The following is a 17,009-nucleotide window of genomic DNA, read 5'->3' as shown; positions in this document are numbered from 1 at the left end:
CGACTAACACTTTGTAGGCTTAGCAGTGGAAAGTGGAGAAAGTTTCTCTTTTTTCTTGACACGGGAGGCAGAAAAATCTACTAAGAATGGGGGTTATGAAACTCGAGGAGTGGCAATGCGGTTGGGAGCGGAAGTTCAGGACAAAAATGACTTGGCTACAGGAGCCGGAAGGGTTCGTGGGTCAGCAGGAGATGCGAGACTAGAGCCATGGAACAGGGTCTGCTAAAAACAAAGGCCGGGTAGCAGCAGGGCCTTGGACGGAAGAATGCAGTCTCATCGAGTCTTTCCCGAGATGCAGAAAGTTGAGACACACACTCGAAACAGCTCCTCCCAGGCAGGAGGAAGTCTAGCGTCCGGGTCGCTGCGATCCAGCTCCCTTTCCTGCAGAGACGCAGCAGCACCCCTCCGCCGAGCCGGACAAGCCGGGAACGGGCTCCAGCGCCGCGAGGGACAGGGAGGAAGCGCCTACAAACCCACTGCGGCGCCTGCAGCCCGCCGCCCGGGGCCGCCCCCTCCCGCCTGCCCGGGGCTCCGCGCCCAGGACTCCGCTTCCTCCTCTCGCGCCGAGTCCGCCTCTCAGTCCCTGGCGGCTCCCTGCGCCGCGACTCGCGCCCTCTGGCCTGACGTCACCGGCGCGCCCACCAATAAGCTCGAGAAGGACAGGCGGTGCCCGCGAAAGTGACGGCAGGTGCAGCCAATGGCCGCGAGGAGGGGGCGGGCCAAGGCGGCGGGGTTGTGAGGGGGGCGCCCGCGCGTGTGGGGAGCTGCGGGCCGTGCGGGCGAGCGTGCGGCGCGGGCGCCGCGGGGCGGGGAACGCGGCGGGGGGCGGGGGCGCGGCGCGCGCGGCCCCTCCCCCTGCCCAGCTTGGGGCAGGCGCCCGTAGCCGCCGGACTTCCCGCGGCGGCCGGGGAGATGCGGCCGCCGCTCGGGCTCCTTGCAGGTAACACGCGGGGCGGCCCCTGCAGGGCCGAGGGCGCCGCGGCTGGGCAAGCGGAGTTGGGCGCCGAGCGGACGCGGGCGGTCCTCACTGCCCGCCGCGCCCCGAGCCCCTACAGTCCGAGCCGGGCCCGGCGGCGGCGCGGCTGAAGGAGTTGGCTCCGGGACCTGGGCTGCGGCCGGGGCCGGGGTCACGGCGGATGCGGGTCCTGGAGCTGTGCTCCCGGGTGTCAGCGGCACGCGGGACAAAGGGCGCGGCGTGGAGGGGGCGCGCTCACCGCCACCCCAGCAGCGCGGGCTCCCCGTCCACCCCGGGCGCACGGGCGCCTCTGGCGCGTCCCCCGGAGCGGACACCTGGCCGCGGGCCCCCGCGCCACCCGCCAGCTGGCCGCCGCGCAAGCGATGGCTGGGCGCAGCCGGGCCGCCTGGCCGCCCGCCCAGGGGTAAAGGCGGCGCCCTGGCCGCGCCGCCAGTGCCAGCCTCCCCGCGCTGGCTGCCCGGCCGAGCGGCGTGCCCTGGGCCGGGGCGCCCGGGGCCACTACCGAGCTGCCGCTTCCCTGCGCCAGGCTTGGAGTTTGGGGAAGCAGAGCGGGTGGCGCAGCCGCCGCCTCACCTCCTGCGAACTCCGCGGGGCTTCTCGTCTTGTTGATGTTGTGTCTGTAGGCTGTGCGTATTTTCTTCCTTCTTTTTTTAACCGCACACAAAAGAAAGGAGTTAGAGGAACGAGCTAGCCAGAGCCTCGTGAGTCATCCCACGCTGCTCTTTTCTCTTGGAGCGCAGATGGATGGGGAGTGTTTCTTGAGAAACAGTTAACAGTGAGGACTCACGGGGTCCCCCTCCCTGTCCCGTCTCCCCGCAGCCCCGACCGCGCCTGGGGCGCCCCAGAGGGAGGTGGGGTGAAGAATCACCCGTTGACTTCGATGGGAGAATGGCTACAAGCTAGCAAGCTGTAAACTTTCTGGGACAGTGGAACTGGGAATGTCGAACCTCCCGCAGTCATTCTTGCTGTCGGCAGGCATGGCTCTCGCGCGTTACTGAATTGAGAAACAGAGAAAGCGATCCGAAGAGGAAGCTACTTGGAGTAGCATTGTGTTCAGCGCTGCGTGGGGGGAGGGCGGGAGAGATGAATCTCCAGTGCCTTGGGGGCCCCAAGAGAGGAGCAGCCAGCTCAGGTCTCCAGGAAAGGTTGTGTTCTTTATTCTGGTTTCCAAACGCACTCTGGCTGGCAGAGGGCAACCGGTGTGTGGATCGATCAATACTGATGAGCTGGAAAGGCCAGTCTGAGGCCAGAAGGCCCTTCAGTGCAGCTGGAAGAATATTTTTTAGTAGGTGTTCACTGCTAATTTTTCCAGGGATCGTGTAGGTTTGATCTGTATCTGTCAGCCCCTTACTGCAGTCCAGGCTGCTGTGTCAGGCGGCACCGAGTCCCCAGGGTTCAGAGCTCAGTGACTGCTGTGTGTTTGCTTTTGAGGGGTGGTGTGCCCTCTCTAAGGTCTCTTTGACCTTTTCATTGACGATTGATTGATGGGTTTTAACCCCATGAAAATAGAAGCTTGGTATAAGGAGTTTGAGATATTGAAAATAAAGAGGCTTGTGCTTCAGTTCCCAATCTAACTACATACACGAGCCAGTGAATTCTCAACACATTGAGGGTAAGCACAGGAATGGGACAGGAATCCCATCAACAGTGTGGTCACTGGTAGAGCTAACTGGAGTCCTGCATGGGCTGAACCTGAGGCCATGATGTTGCTCCTTTCTTCTCTGTCCATGAGGCAAACTTCCAGGGCTCGCAGGCAGGACATCCCCTGGGGAAGACAAATGGGGTGATGCCACCCAGGCCCCATCCAGAGAGAGAAACAGGCTCCTCTGGTCCATGGGATTTCCCAGGCAAGAATACTGGATTGCCATTTTCCTTCTCTCGGTACAAAAAGGTGGAAGGGCCTCGTCTAGGTGCCACTTTATGCTGGCAGGGCTTCTTGTACCTGAGCTTCCAGCCTGCCTGTGATCCTTGCAGAAAAAAAGTCCATCTACTGTTGGAGGAGGAGAATTAATGTGTTCAGCCATGTGGTTTATGCAGGACATACAGATGCCTGGTCACAGAGCCAGCGCCCTGCTGCTGCTGCTAAGTCACTTCAGTCGTATCTGACTCTGTGCAACCCCAGAGATGGCAGCCCACCAGGCTCCCCCGTCCCTGGGATTCTCCGGGCAAGAACACTGGAGTGGGTTGCCATTTCCTTCTCCAATGCATGAAAGTGAAAGTGAAGTCGCTTAGTCATGTCTGACTGTCAGCGACCCCATGGACTGCAGCCTACCAGGCTCCTCCGTCCATGGGATTTTCCAGGCAAGAGTACTGGAGTAGGGTGCCATTGCCTTCTCCAGTGCCCTGGGTCTGCCCAAAAGAAGGGAGCCCTTCTCTCAATTGCATCAGGTTACCTGATGGGCTACTGCTGGCCTTGGTTGGCTAGCCTATCCTCAAGAATAAAAGTTGACAGCAACGTGTTGTTCAGTCACTCAGTCGTCTCCAACTCTTTGCGACCCCTGGACTGCAGCACGCCAGCCTTCCCTGTCCTTCACTATCTCCTGGAGTTTGCTCAAACTCATGTCCATTCAGTCAGTGATGCTATCTGACCATCTCATCCTCTGCCACCTGCTTCTCCTCTTGCCCTCGATCTTTCCCAGCATCAGGGTCTTTTCCAGTGGGTCAGGTGTTTGGATCAAGTGGTCAAAATACTGGAGCTTCAGCAACATGATGGCAACATGGGTGATCCCAAGACAGGACATCAGGGACTGGGCACTGGGAACTAATCTCTGCAGAATAATGAAGTGAAAGTCACTCAGTCGTATCTGACTCTTTGGGACCCCATGGACTATACAGTCCATGGAATTCTCCCGGCCAGAATACTGGAGTGGATAGCATTTCCCTTCTCCAGGGGATCTTCCCAACCCAGGGATTGAACTGAGGTTTCCTGCATTGTAGGCTGATTCTTTACCAGCTGAGCCACAAGGAAAGCCCAATAATAACAGTAGTGGGAACCAATTGTTTCCATATATGCTCTCATTTAATCCTTAGCACAACCTTCTGGTACCCTGTGGTGCTGATGAGGAATGGATCCTTGGGAGACCAGGCAACTCAAGGTCCTATAGGTAGCAAGTTCAAGTCTGTCTGCCCACAGGGCCTGTGCTGTTAACCACTGGGCTAGACTAAGGTTCCTGACACACTGTAGCAGAATTGCATTTGCTGATCCACAGTATTCTCTGAGCTGCCCTACTCTGCCCATTAGCAATCAGGCCTTCAATGGGAAGGGCATTTGTGAGTGTCCTTGGGGGCAGCAGAGAAGTGGGGATCTTGGACCAGGGAAGGGAAGCAGCAATGAAGAGGGAAGAGTCAGCCAGGATGGGGAGCAGGGCAGAGTCTAGGCTCCCTGATGTCCCTGCCAGAGAAGAGGAGGAGCCCTTCTGAGTTGGGCTCATCCATCCTGTTGACCCCCCCGGTCCAGGCCTGGTCCCGACGTTCGGGTCTGTAGTCTGCCTTCCGTCTATCTCAGCAGCCCTTGCCTGAGTACCAAAAGCACTAATGTGTGTTACAGATAATCTGAGATGAAAAGGGAGGCACAGCAACTAATGTTGTTCAGTCGCTAAGCTGTGTCTGACTCTGCAGCCCCATGGACTGCAGCACGCCGGGCTCCTCTGTCCTTCACTATCTCCCAGAGTTTGCTCACATTCATGTCCTTTGAGTTGATGATGCCATCCAACCATCTCATCCTCTGCCACAGCAACTAATTCAGGAGCACAAATCAGTTCCTGATGCAGTCCTCTTCCTAGAGGGCCGTTTGAACCTCAGAGATCCACTCGTAAAATACTGGCGGTCATCAACTCAATGGATATGGGTTTGCGCAAACTTCAGGAGATAGTGAAGGACAGGGAAGCCTGGCATGCTGCAGTCCATGGGGTCGCAAAGAGTCAGACACATCTGAGCGACTGAACAACGAACTCAAATCGCTGGGCCTGAAGCAGACAACATGAAGACCAGTTAATGGACCATATGTCAGCTCACAGCTCCATTTCACATTTAAAATTGATATGAAACTAATATAAACCATTTGCTTTCCTTCATATTCACTTTCTGAACCAAAGAACTCTGACATTCCCTCCGTATTATGTCAGGGTAGCTTCCTAACTGTTCAATCTTTTTTCACTTGTTGTAGCAGGAGTAATTTCTGGAGCTCAAATACAGACACAGTGGTTGGGGCCTGCGTGGTGACCTCTATTGTGTTTGCAACTGTAATTTGGATTTGACCAGTGGTTTATCCTTTCAGTGACAAAGTAGAGGGGGCGGCGGGGTGGGGGGGGGCAGGCTGAGTGACACATAGCGGCTGGAATATTCCCCCTGTACTTGCTGAAAGCATGAGTTACAAATGAGTTACCTCAGGTGGAGAAGCTAGAGGGCCCAGCACCGTGAGAGCTGCAAAGCCCTTCCTTTCTGAGGGTAAACCTGGCCTCTTCCCCGGGCCTGGACAGGAACGTGCTGCCATAGAAGAGCGGGTCCCGTTGACTGTTCTTGGATCCTCGGCCCGTTCACTCAGACAGAGGGCTGCGGAAAAGAGGCCCATGATGTCCACTGGCCCCGTGGACTGACTGCTCATTGATTCCATCATCTGGGGCATTCCCTGGAAGACCTGGAAACAAATACAGGTTCAAACTCATGTTGACCTTTGAACTGTGTGGGTACACTTATATGCAGATTATTTTCTGTAGTAAAGACTTCAGTACTAAAAAAAAAAAAATTGAAAAAACAAAATTGTAGGGGGCAAGAGTTTGACCCCTGGTCAGAAAACTTAAGATCCCACATGCCACGCGTGGAGCCAAAAAAAAACACAAGACTACATGGTGTGTGGTTAGTTGAGTCCCTGGATGACAAGGAACTGCAGATACAAACTTATAATAAGCTCTACATAGATTTTCAACAGCGAGGAGGGTCAGTGCCCCTAACCACTGAGTTGTTCAGGGGTCATCTGTACATCTAAAGTGACTCCCAGTCAAAGGGCCTGAAATATTCTTCCATCTCAGTGTGAAGGAGTGGGGCTGCTCCCTTAGTAGGGAAGACGAGAGTCTTGCTTATTACCGGGGGATTCTCAAATTATTCTTGAATGAATGTGCTTTCTTCTTCCTTGAAGAAAGTGCTTGTAGTAACAGTTAACCTTCCTTTGACATCCGTTAAACCCAGTGCTTCTAAGCACTTTCAGTGGGTGTCCTGCTTAACCTTCATGACAACTAAGTTAGGTGGGTCTAGTTATCATCCCCATTTTAGAGGCGAGGAGACTGAGGCCCAGAGAGGTGAAGTAACTTGGCCAAAATCAGGTGGGATTAGACTTAGACAAGATCCTGGTAAAACCAAGGAGGGTGCCTGTTGAAGGTGTGGTGGGCCTTGGGGACAGACATACAATGTGATGGGGAGGGGAGGTGGTTTCATAATTGGTGAATTCCAGGTTAGGAAGTCCTTAGGCAACTGCTGGGAAGTTCTTTTGCTTTGCCGAGTGCACAGGACGTGAACTCAAAGATAGGCAGCACATGCAAGGCCACCGAAGTAAGAAATGGCAAGGCTGGGAGACAGCATTTCATTTTAATGTTTTGCCTATTTGAAAGAAAAGCTAAAATAAGTGTCTTTATAACTTGACTCCCTCACCAACATTGGAGGTCATGTCCTCACCTAGAAGAGGACCCCACACTCTCCTTTAGGACACAGCCTAACAATGCTGTCCCCAGCATCAGTCTGCAGTGGGCCCTCCTTGCTCTGTCTGTCCCCTGGGTGGGAACCACGGCTGTGTACCTGCCACTTCACCTCTGCTAAACTCTTCTTTGTCCCAGATTTTCATTGAATGGGCGGGAGTGTCTGTGTTCTGCAGAGAGACCATAAGCTCTTTCACAATCAGGACCATGCTTCACATGCACACACACACACAATTTTTGTGCTAAGACTCAACAATGAATATGTATTGAGTTTTCTTGATTGCATGAAGCAAGATGGTAACTTTTTTTTTTAACTATGTAAACTGGTTCAAGGACTATAAAAATGATCTGCCTTATGGGGCTGATGAACATAGGATTCCCTTAAATCAGTGTTTCTCAGGGATAATCCAGCATCAGAAATCCAAGGACTCCTGACGTGGTCAGTTGCATCTAGGCCCAGGAGAAGCTCCCTGTGCCCAAGGTGATGGTTCTGCCCACTTGAGTTTTGAAAGCACACCTTAAAGGTGTTTAGGATCACACCCTATAAACTCACAGCATAAATAAATAATTGACTGTCTAGCTGTTTTTCACTTGGGGTAAACATGCGTTCTGTATGTGTGCGTGTGTGCTAAGCTGCTTCGGTTGCATCCAACTCTTGGCAACCCAATGAACTGCAGCCCACCAGGCTCCTCTGTCCATGGGATTCTCCAGGCAAGAATACTGGAATGGGTTACCATGCCTTCCTCCAAGGGATCTTCTTGACCCAGAGGTCAAAGCTGTGTCTCTTACTTCTCTATTGGCAGGCAGGTTCTTTACCATGAGCCCCACCTGGGAAGCCCGCCTGCTGTATAAACCTCCTGCCAAGGCTTTGATGAGTACTGATGTCATGTCACTTATCTTGCAGGTTTCTAGCCAGCAGAATGCTGGACCCAGAGGCCGGCAGGGAGCAGCTGTCAGGATGGCCGAGTGGGATGCCAGTCTGGACCACATCATCCCATCCTCTGTTCTTCCTCCCTTCTGGGCGAAGTTCCTTGTGGGTTTTGCTTCCCTCATGTGTTTTGCCCGGAGCTATGATGGAGACTTTGTCTTTGATGACTCTGAAGCCATTGTTAACAATAAGGTCCGTATCTTGATGTCTGTCTGGTAAACTGACTTGCCTGCATCTCAGTAATGATCTGCGTCGGTTATTTTCTATGGCCGTGGTCCTCAGCCTCTGTGACACCAGGGACCAGGTTCATGGAAGACCGTTTTTTCCTCAGACTGGGGCGGCGGGGAAATGGTTTCAGGATGATTCAAGCGCATTATATTTACTGTGCGTTTTATTTCTATGATTAGTACATCGGCTCACCAGGCATTAGATCCCAGAGGTTGGGGACCCTGGCTCCACTGAACTTTGGCTGAGCCTTTATCTGAGCCCCCATCGTGCTCCAGATTTCCCATCTTTTTTTAGAGAGCATCTCCTTGATTTAGGGCCCCTTTTATTGCTGGCAGCAGGGTCTCCCAGCCTTGCCTAACCTCAGGCTTTGCCCTGGCTGGGTGCCCTGCATGAGGTCCCAGCCCATGCACATATCAGAGAGACCGTTCTTCTAACATGACAAGGCCACAGTATTGCAGAGCCTTGCAGGCTATTTCAGGTTTTGTGAGAAAATTTTACAGAGCTCTAGGCCAGAAGGATGCCCCCATCAGACACACACACACATCTGCTGCAGTGACGGGCAAGTCTGATCCCCCACTTGAAGGTGTGTCCTTGGCTGTAGGCAGTGAGCCGGCCCCTTCTGTGTCCTTCGCTGGGAGCATCAGGACGTCCTGCTGACAGTTGCGGATGACCCGGAGTTTGCTGCCCGAGGAGACTGCAGTCCCTGCTCGTTTCGTCCCTGCTTGTTTCCTGTGTGGAGACTCAGATTTGCTGAATTTGCAAAACCCCAGCCAGTTCTGCTCACCAGTGGGTGCAGGGGAAATGATATTCCTTTTCAGTCGCTGACTGTAGAGGTAGGGAAGAAGAAATCGGTTTGTGGGAAGGGACGAAAAGGATTTCATTGAGCTAAAAGAAAATCCGAACAAGAAACCTGGAGGCAGAGAGAGCCCAGAGGAGAAAGAACATGGAAAGAGCATAGTTAGAACCTTTGTGACGGGAAATGGCTACCCTTTCCAGTATTCTTGCCTGGAAAATCCTATGGACAGAGGAGCCTGCCGGGCTGCAGTCCATGGGGTCACAAGAGTCAGGCATGACTTAGTGACTAAACCAAACCAACCTCTGCTCAGCCAATGTTCTGTGTCTGCCTCAGGGGCCAAGAGAACCTGAAGGAATTCACTCCTCTCTCCTTCTCTAGTAGATACGATCGTAGCATCTCTTTGTAGCACTTTTCTTTAATGCTCTGCAAATTTTGAAGTCATAGATTTTCCCGAATGTGGAGAGAGCCATTTTCCTATTAAAAGTGTTGAGGAAAATTCTCTGTGCAAGGAACGTGTATTAGGTGGGGTGGAGGCGTGGGGGGGAAAGGGGGTGACTGTTTGGCAGATATTTCATTTGTAACACCCTGTGAATGATTTGCTTCATTTCCATGGCACAGACTTCAGTCCTGGTGTTTATTTTGAATCCAGGTTCTTCACTTGTAATTTCCCTCAAGTTCTTCCAGCGGTTTACTGCCGATGTTTCTGTTTCAGTCCTTTTTGCAACGGCGCTTAGGAGCAAAAGAAGTGTGTTAGCTCTGAGCAACTGTGTCACAGGGGTGGCTTCATAGCTATTTTCCAGCGGGATATGTGGCTTAATAGCTGCTTTCCAGGGAGGACACGTGACTGTGCCTTTGTTTTTCTAGCTGAGCTGGGTCTTCCTTGCTGTGCAGGCTTTTCTGTAGTTGGGAGAAGTGGCTACTGTCTTTTTGCGGTGCTCAGGTTTCTTGCTGCCGTGGCTTTTCCTGTTGCGAAGCACGGGCTCCAGGGCACATGGACTCAGCCATTGCTGCATGTGGGCTCAGGAGTTGTGTGCGGGCTTAGTTGCCTCGCAGCATGTGGGATCTTCCTGGACCAGGGATCGAACCTGTGTCTCCTTCATTGGCAGGCAGATTCTTAACCACTGGACCACCAGACAAGTCTGCCTTTATCATTATTATTTTTTAATTCCATTTGCTGAGAGTTTCTTGGCTCTGCCACTCCTGGAGTAGTGTCAATTCTGGACCCTCATTGAAGAGTTCTGGTGAGCGAGGCGGGGAGACACAAACCATGTCCTGCGTGAGATGCCTGGGATGAGGTTGTGCTTCTCTTTCCTTCTGGGAGCGAGGGCAGAGGAAGGCGCTCTGTGACCCCGTGCATTGTCTTGGCAGGGTTTTCTGGAGCATCACACTGTGCCCCTTTGTTCACTTGCGAGCCTGCTTTTCTCCCCTTCCCTGTCTACTGACAGGCCCTCCTCTGTGCATTGGCACCGTGCCTGCAGTAATGTGAAACAGGCTGTGACTGGAGTTTCTTGGTGTCAAAGGCTGTTTTCCAGATGCTTCCTTGTAGTGTTGAGTTGCCTGTAGTGTTGAGTTGTTCACGGAGATGATGATTTTCTTTGAGTCAGTGGAGTCAGCAAGCATTGGAGACACAGCACATCTTTCCTAGAAATCATTAGGAGGAAAAATTGACCTTTCTTCCCGTGGCGCACCCTGCTGTGAGGGCTACACCCAATCAAATATTTAGAGCTTTGTTGGTGTCCGTTCTCTGCTCAAAGGAGGGAAAGATCCTTTGCTCCTCCCTCCACAGCTGAGCAGGTAGTTCTGGGACAACGCAAAAGTACATGACTTCCAGTGGAATAATGGAGTAAACGGAGTTAGTAGGTGGATCGCACGACCCTCATGAAATAGCGACTTGACTCTTAGAGGCGGGTGTGTGCACTCAAGGCCCCTGAAGCTGATACCCACCAGAAGTGAAATTCACCCACAAAGTGGGTGTCAGGTCACCAGCTTGCCTCTGTCCCATGTTGTCAAGCTTTTCCCTTTGCATCATTAAGCACCTAAGACTTCCCAGGTGGCACTAGTGGTAAGGAACCCACCTGCCAATGCAGGAGACACAAGAGACGCAGGTTCAGTCCCTGGGTCGGGAAGATCCCCTGGAGGAGGAAATGGCAACCCACTCCCGTATTCTTGCCTGGAGAATCCCAGGACAGAGGAACCTGGCAGGCTACAGTCCATGAGGTCACCAAAGACTCGGACACAGCTTAGTGGCTAAACAGCAGCCTTACATATTGGCTGTGAGAGAGGGTGATAGTGACCTCACGTAGCTGCTTGGTCCATTTGTTCATTCTGCATGGATCAAGTGCCTTCTGGGCACTCCCCCCAAACACGGGGCGGGCCAGGCCTGGAGGAGCCCCAGCACAGTGGGGCAGATATCAGTCACATGAACCTCCTGGGAAACAGGCGCTGTGAAGACAGGTAGAGGATGCTCTGGGCCCCCCAGGAAGAGAATTGCATCAACTCCGGAACGTCGTAGCCCAGTGCCTGAAATATGAGGAGCGGGTGGAGCTGAGCTCTGGGGAGCTGAGGGGTGACCATCCAGGCACAGACCCGTCTTGGGACGGGTGGCAGCAGGGGCCATTTGGGGACCAGAGACCAGGAGCAGAGCCAGCGTCTGGGAGATGTGCTGGCCACGTGCAGCTGAGGGGCCAGAGCACCCCAAGTGTGGTGTCCCCGTAGGACGTCGGCTTGGTCCTGGAAGGGGTGGGGCTCTCATAGGGGGTGGGAGAGATCACTTGGAGAACGCGCAGAGCGGGGCACAGTGGAGCCCTAAGGAGGCCCGGCCAGGTGCTGGGGGTGAGGGTGGTGGGGGCTGGACCCAGGACTGGCGGGATACATGGGGAAGAGAGGGCTTCTGCCCAAGGGGGAGGGCGCAGTCCCGACCCCACCGTCTGCTGTGTTGCCCGCAGGACCTCCGCGCAGAGACGCCTCTGGGGGACCTGTGGCATCATGACTTCTGGGGCAGCCGGCTGAGCAGTAACACCAGCCACAAGTCCTACCGCCCCCTGACCGTGCTGACCTTCAGGTGAGGTGCCGCAGGACAGCCATGGGGGAGGGGAAACCCAAGGCTTGTGCTTGACGTTGCACTGGGTGGGGTGTAACAAGGGACCCCAGTCAGGGGTTCCCATGGACGTACAAGCCACGGTGCAGACACTGACCCGTGCAGCCACACAGAGGAGACCTGCCAGGCCCCCGGCAAGGCTGCTCTGACGAAGCGGTCCCTACTTTTGCACAGTTCTCTCAGGTTGGACCCTCTGCAACTTAAACTGGAGGAAACAATATGTCAAGGCAACAGGTAGCCTCTAATTAAATTGTGTTTGCTTTCACTATATAAAAAAAGTAAGTTATAAATCTTCCTCCTGTGAACCACATCAGGCTTCCCTGGTAACTCAGAAGTAAAGCATTCTTCTGCGTTGCAGGAGACCCGGGTTCGATCCCTAAGTCAGGAAGATTCCCTGGAGAAGGCAATGGCTACCCACTCTAGTTTTCTTGGCTGGAGAATTCCATAGTCGGAGGAGCCTGGCAGGTTTATGGGGTCACAAAATGTCAGACACGACTGACCGACTAACACTTCACTTCTGTGACCACATCAATATCCAAAAACAAAACGAAACTAAAGATGATCTCGCCACCCCACCATGAATCAGGGAGCTGTTTGCATTAAATAAATTAATTGATCTCACAGAAGTCCCCATGCATAGCTGTTTCTCGGGTGTATTGGATAACCTATGTGTAGATAGTGAAAGTGAAAGTCACTCAGTCATGTCTGACTCTTGCGACCCCATGGACTATATCTATAGCCCATGGAATTCTCCAGGCCAGAATACTGGATGGGCAGCCTTTCCCTTCTCCAGGGGATCTTCCCAACCTAGGGATTGAACCCAGGTCTCCCACATTACAGGCGGATTCTTTACCAGCTGAGCCACAAAAAGAAGTATAGAAATGATGAATCAGAACCAGTTGTGATTGAAAAAGAGACAAGAATCCTTGACAGGGAGGCAGTGCTTCATTGTTCAGAAGGCTTGTGGACAGACTGTCGGGATATTTTGGGGGATTGGGGTCTGCAAGTATAGACAAGTCACTTGACCATCTTCAATCCAGGTCCCTGTGGAGCAGCCTGCGTAACGTGTGGTCTGTTTTATCTTTCTGAAAGACAGCCTTGCCTTTATCTCACCTGAATAATTGTCTCTTTTTCTTTGGCATTTCCTCTCCAAGTATTTTCTGTCCCACTCCTCTGAGAGGTCTTTATCTCCCGTTTTCCCCTCTGCAGTTAATTATGTTCTTAGCTCATCTTCACCCTTCTTAGCTTAACAGGCATTATTTATCTTGACGCTATTTTTATCAACTGTGCACACGCTCTCCTCCTTCAGTATGTTCACACACCAGCCTTTCCCTCCAGCCTGTTCGTGTTTTATTTCACGAGCTTCTGCATCTCCGTTGTGAATACCTTCCTTCCCTGCAGGATGAACTACTATTTGTCGGGAGGCTTCCACCCCGTGAGCTTCCACGTCGTCAACATCGCCCTGCACGGCGGCATCTGCGTGCTCCTGGTGGATGTCTTCTCCGTGCTGTTCGGGGGCCTGCAGTACACGAGCAAGGGCAGGAGGCTGAACCTGGCCCCCAGGTCGTCTCTGCTGGCCGCCCTGCTGTTTGCTGTGCACCCAGTGCACACCGAGTGTGTAAGTACTGTCTGCCAGCCATCTCTGCCCTCGTGCAAGATAGATGCGGTCCACGTGCTGGTTTGTTCCCTAAAACAAGCTTCCCTTGGCTGCTTGTATGGCTGTAGAAGGCTGTAGAAGGCCAGCTTTCAGACACCCAGAGCAGTGATTTGTGGGGACAGTAGGTCCCCCTTAGGACAAACGCAGGGTCCGCGATGGGCCAAGACTTCATAAAGACCATATGGTACGATTTCTGGTGATACTCTCTGTGTCCCTTATTAGACCACACTGGGGAGGTGTGAATGGTGAACCTTGCCCAGCTTCTGGGTCTAAGGCCAGAGGCTGAGATTGCCTTTTTTTCCTGAAAAGGGGTCTGATGCAGCTTTCCTCTGTTAGCCAAGAGCTTTTGTGATTTCCAAAATACTCCCTCACACTTCATACGATCGTCACCAAAATGCTGCAGGTTCAGCTGGAGCAGCATAACAATTTCCACTTTATAGAAGAGGAAGCAGCCAGGGAGGACAAATTAGGGACTTAACCTAGGTTGGTCACATGGCCGAGGAGGGTAGGGACAGAATTTAAGATCTGGTCATCTGAACCCGTCCCAAGGAGAGATCAGCATTCTGTGAGCTGAGCTGGTGAGTGGGTCCCCACGTCCTGCCGGGACCTGCTCATGAATTCGCCCCACCTTGCTTCTCATCTCCCATCCCACCATTCCATGACAGCCATTCAAACTCAAATATTTGAGAATAAGCTATCGGTCATTAAAAATTAGCATTCCTAAGACAAATTAGCTGTCTGTTAACCTTTCCTTGTTTCTTGGCAAATAGGCAGTATTCAGTTTCATCCTATCAGTTTGGTTTAGTTCAGTCGTGTCCGACTCTTTGACCTCATGGACTGCAGCATGCCAGGCCTCCCTGTCCATCACCAACTCCTGGAGCTTACTCAAACTCATGTCCATTGAGTCAGTGATGCCATCCAACCATCTCATCCTCTGTCGTCCCCTTCTCCTCCTGCCCTCAATCTTTCCCAGCATCAGGGTCTTTTCAAATGAGTCAGCTGTTCGCATCAGGTGGCCAAAGTATTGGAGTTTCAGCTTCAACATCAGTCCCTCCAATGAACACCCAGGACTGATCTCCTTCAGAATGGACTGGTTGGATCTCCTTGCAGTCCAAGGGACTCTCAAGAGTCTTCTCCAACACCACAGTTCAAAAGCATCAATTCTTCAGCACTAAGCTTTCTTTATAGTCCAACTCTCACATCAGTACATGAGCACTGGAAAAACCATAGCCTTGACTAGACGGATCTTTGTTGGCAAAGTAATGTCTCTGCTTTTTAATATGCTGTCTAGGTTGGTCATAATTTTTCTTCCAAGGAGTAAGCATCTTTTAATTTCATGGCTGCAGTCACCATCTGCGGTGATTTTGGAGCCCAAAAAATACAGTCTCTGGGCTTTGGGCTGGGTCCCAGGGGAGGGAGGAGAGCTAACGGAGGGGGTTTCCTTGCTAGCGCCACTGCAAGATTTTCTTTCCTCGAAGCATTGGTGAGGATTTCAGATTGCTTGAGTTCAGATTGCAGAGTGTCAGAGAGGGACGGCCAGGTGTCCTTACTACTCCTGCTCATCCGGTGAAGCCAGAGTTTATGCTGAAGGAATCAGGTGGTGAAATACCACCCCTCCTTCCCTCATTCCTTGTGTGGCTCCCGCGCAAATAGTGCCCAGTAGGGAAACGCCACCACCTTGAGTGTTACGGATTCAGGGAATGGCGATGACTTCTCCAGAAAACTGATGGGAGTGTCTCAGGTTATTTGTAAGAAAAAAAAAAAAGTCTTTATAAATAGCTTTTCCTGAAAATACATATTAATGCAAATAACAGAAAAGAAAAAAATCTCTTTGTACCCATGCACATTGGTGAAACAGTTCAACTCAGTACCTTCTTGGAATAGCCTTTAAAATTTTCTTCCTATAGAATCTCTTTCTGTCAAAAATTCAGTGAAGGACTAAATACTCTGTACACTGAAACACTTGTCACACTTTTTTTTGAGACTTATTTTCTTTTTTAAATTACTTTTTATTGGAGTATAGTTGCTTAACAATTTTATGTTAGTTTCTTGTGGTACAGCAAGTGAATCAGTTATCCTTACACACATATCTCCTCTTTTTTGCATTTTCTTCCCAGTTAGGTCCCCAAGGAGCACTGAGGAGAGTTCCCTGTGTGATACAGTAGGTTCTCATTAGTGCCATACTTTTTAAAACCTGTTTTTCTTCATGTCAGATGATGTAATGTACATTCCTTGAGACCTGGGAGTGTCTTCACTTAGCCAAAGGCAGAATGTTTGTTTTAAAAATGAGTTTATGATATTTAAAGTTCATTTTAGTGGAAGTCTTTTTTTTTTTCTTCCAGATTTGGATGATTTATAACATTATATGTTAGGGGGAGTCTTTAAATGTACCTCAACCGCTCAGATAACAAGTGGTTTAGACTGGCCTGTTTGCCTCCTACCCCTGGTATTTAACCAAGCCACTTCCCTCCCCTTCACTCAGTTCAGGAAGCCTTGTTCTCTGACCCTCCACGTTCCCAGCCCATGCTTCCCAGACGCTCTTGCTCTCAGGACCTTCTTGGATGCCCTTCTCTGAGTTGGCTTCTCTTACTGTCTCCTCTGAAAGGCTGTGGGATACGGAACCATCCTCGGGCCCTGTGAAGAGCCACAGCTGGCAGATGCTGCTCACACCCCTCTCTGGTCCTGATGGGAGGCCCACGGCACCAGCTGCTTCCTCCATCGCTGGCCGCAGAGCCGCAGAGCCCACACCTGCTTCTCCCTAAGCTGCCGTGTCCTTGGTCCGTGCCTCTGTCCGCCCCGAATCCCCCCAACCATGTGTCCCTGTCGGATTGACAGTGAACCAGCACCCACTGTGGGCCGGGCTCTGTCTGTGGGGTCTCATTGCATCCTCAATTGCACTGCATCTCTGAGCAGGTTACAGGCCAGAGGATTCCAGAAGTCTCATGATGTATTCGCTGCCTTCATGAAGTAATCATTCCATTTACCCCTCCAGCACACTGGCCTCCTTGGCCCAGATCTGTAGAAACTTTATTTGTCTTTAGCTTCCTTCCTGGGAGGAAGTTTTTTCACGTGCCTGGAGGTCACAGGTGGGACTCGGCTGCCAGCCTTCTTGGTGATCACGTGCCCCTGCATCAGGAGCTCATCATCAGATGGGTTTGCCTTGCCAGCATCGGGAGCCATGCTGGTTGGATGGAAACTGTTCCTAAAAGGCATTCCTTTTAGCTGTGGCTTGTACACGCACCTGGGCACAGTATATAAATATAGTGATTTTCACATTCATTGTGAAATACACTCTCTTACCTCTGTTTGTAGGGTAGACTTTACTTTGGATCCAACATCACACTTCTCACTTTAAGATGAGCTTCCCAGGAACTAAAATGAAACCTTGAGAGTCACAGTGCAAGCTTTGATACATGTCCTGTCCAGGTGCTAGCTAGTAAAGGATGCCACATAGACTAGACCAGTACTCGGGAGCACAGTTCTCTGTCTTTGGCTGACCTGAGACTTTTGGAGAACAATTGTTGGAGTAATCAGCTTGAAAGAAATGAAGCACCCATTTTGTGTTGCTTCTTTAACACTAAGGTGGAGAAAAGGGCCATCATAAGATGCAGAAAATGGGGAGGGGCAGAGAAGAAATGGT

General features: G+C 51.8%; 1 protein-coding gene across 1 annotated transcript in view; it reads left to right on the top strand.

The window, feature by feature from the left end:
• The first annotated feature begins 838 nt into the window (after positions 1-838).
• The window catches only part of TMTC4 (transmembrane O-mannosyltransferase targeting cadherins 4), a 58,028-nt gene continuing 41,857 nt past the window's right edge, over positions 839-17,009 (top strand). Inside the window, exons 1-4 of the mRNA XM_040267412.1 lie at positions 839-940; positions 7,568-7,783; positions 11,561-11,676; positions 13,114-13,330. Coding sequence (XP_040123346.1) covers positions 7,622-7,783; positions 11,561-11,676; positions 13,114-13,330 — 495 coding nt within the window. The 5' untranslated portion in view covers positions 839-940; positions 7,568-7,621. The remainder of the gene's footprint in view (positions 941-7,567; positions 7,784-11,560; positions 11,677-13,113; positions 13,331-17,009) is intronic.

The sequence above is a fragment of the Oryx dammah genome, unplaced genomic scaffold, assembly GCF_014754425.2.
Source record: "Oryx dammah isolate SB20612 unplaced genomic scaffold, SCBI_Odam_1.1 HiC_scaffold_24, whole genome shotgun sequence".
Taxonomy (NCBI): Eukaryota; Metazoa; Chordata; class Mammalia; order Artiodactyla; family Bovidae; genus Oryx; species Oryx dammah.
Note: the sequence above shows the minus strand (reverse complement) of the source record. Positions and strands in the feature narration are given on the sequence as shown.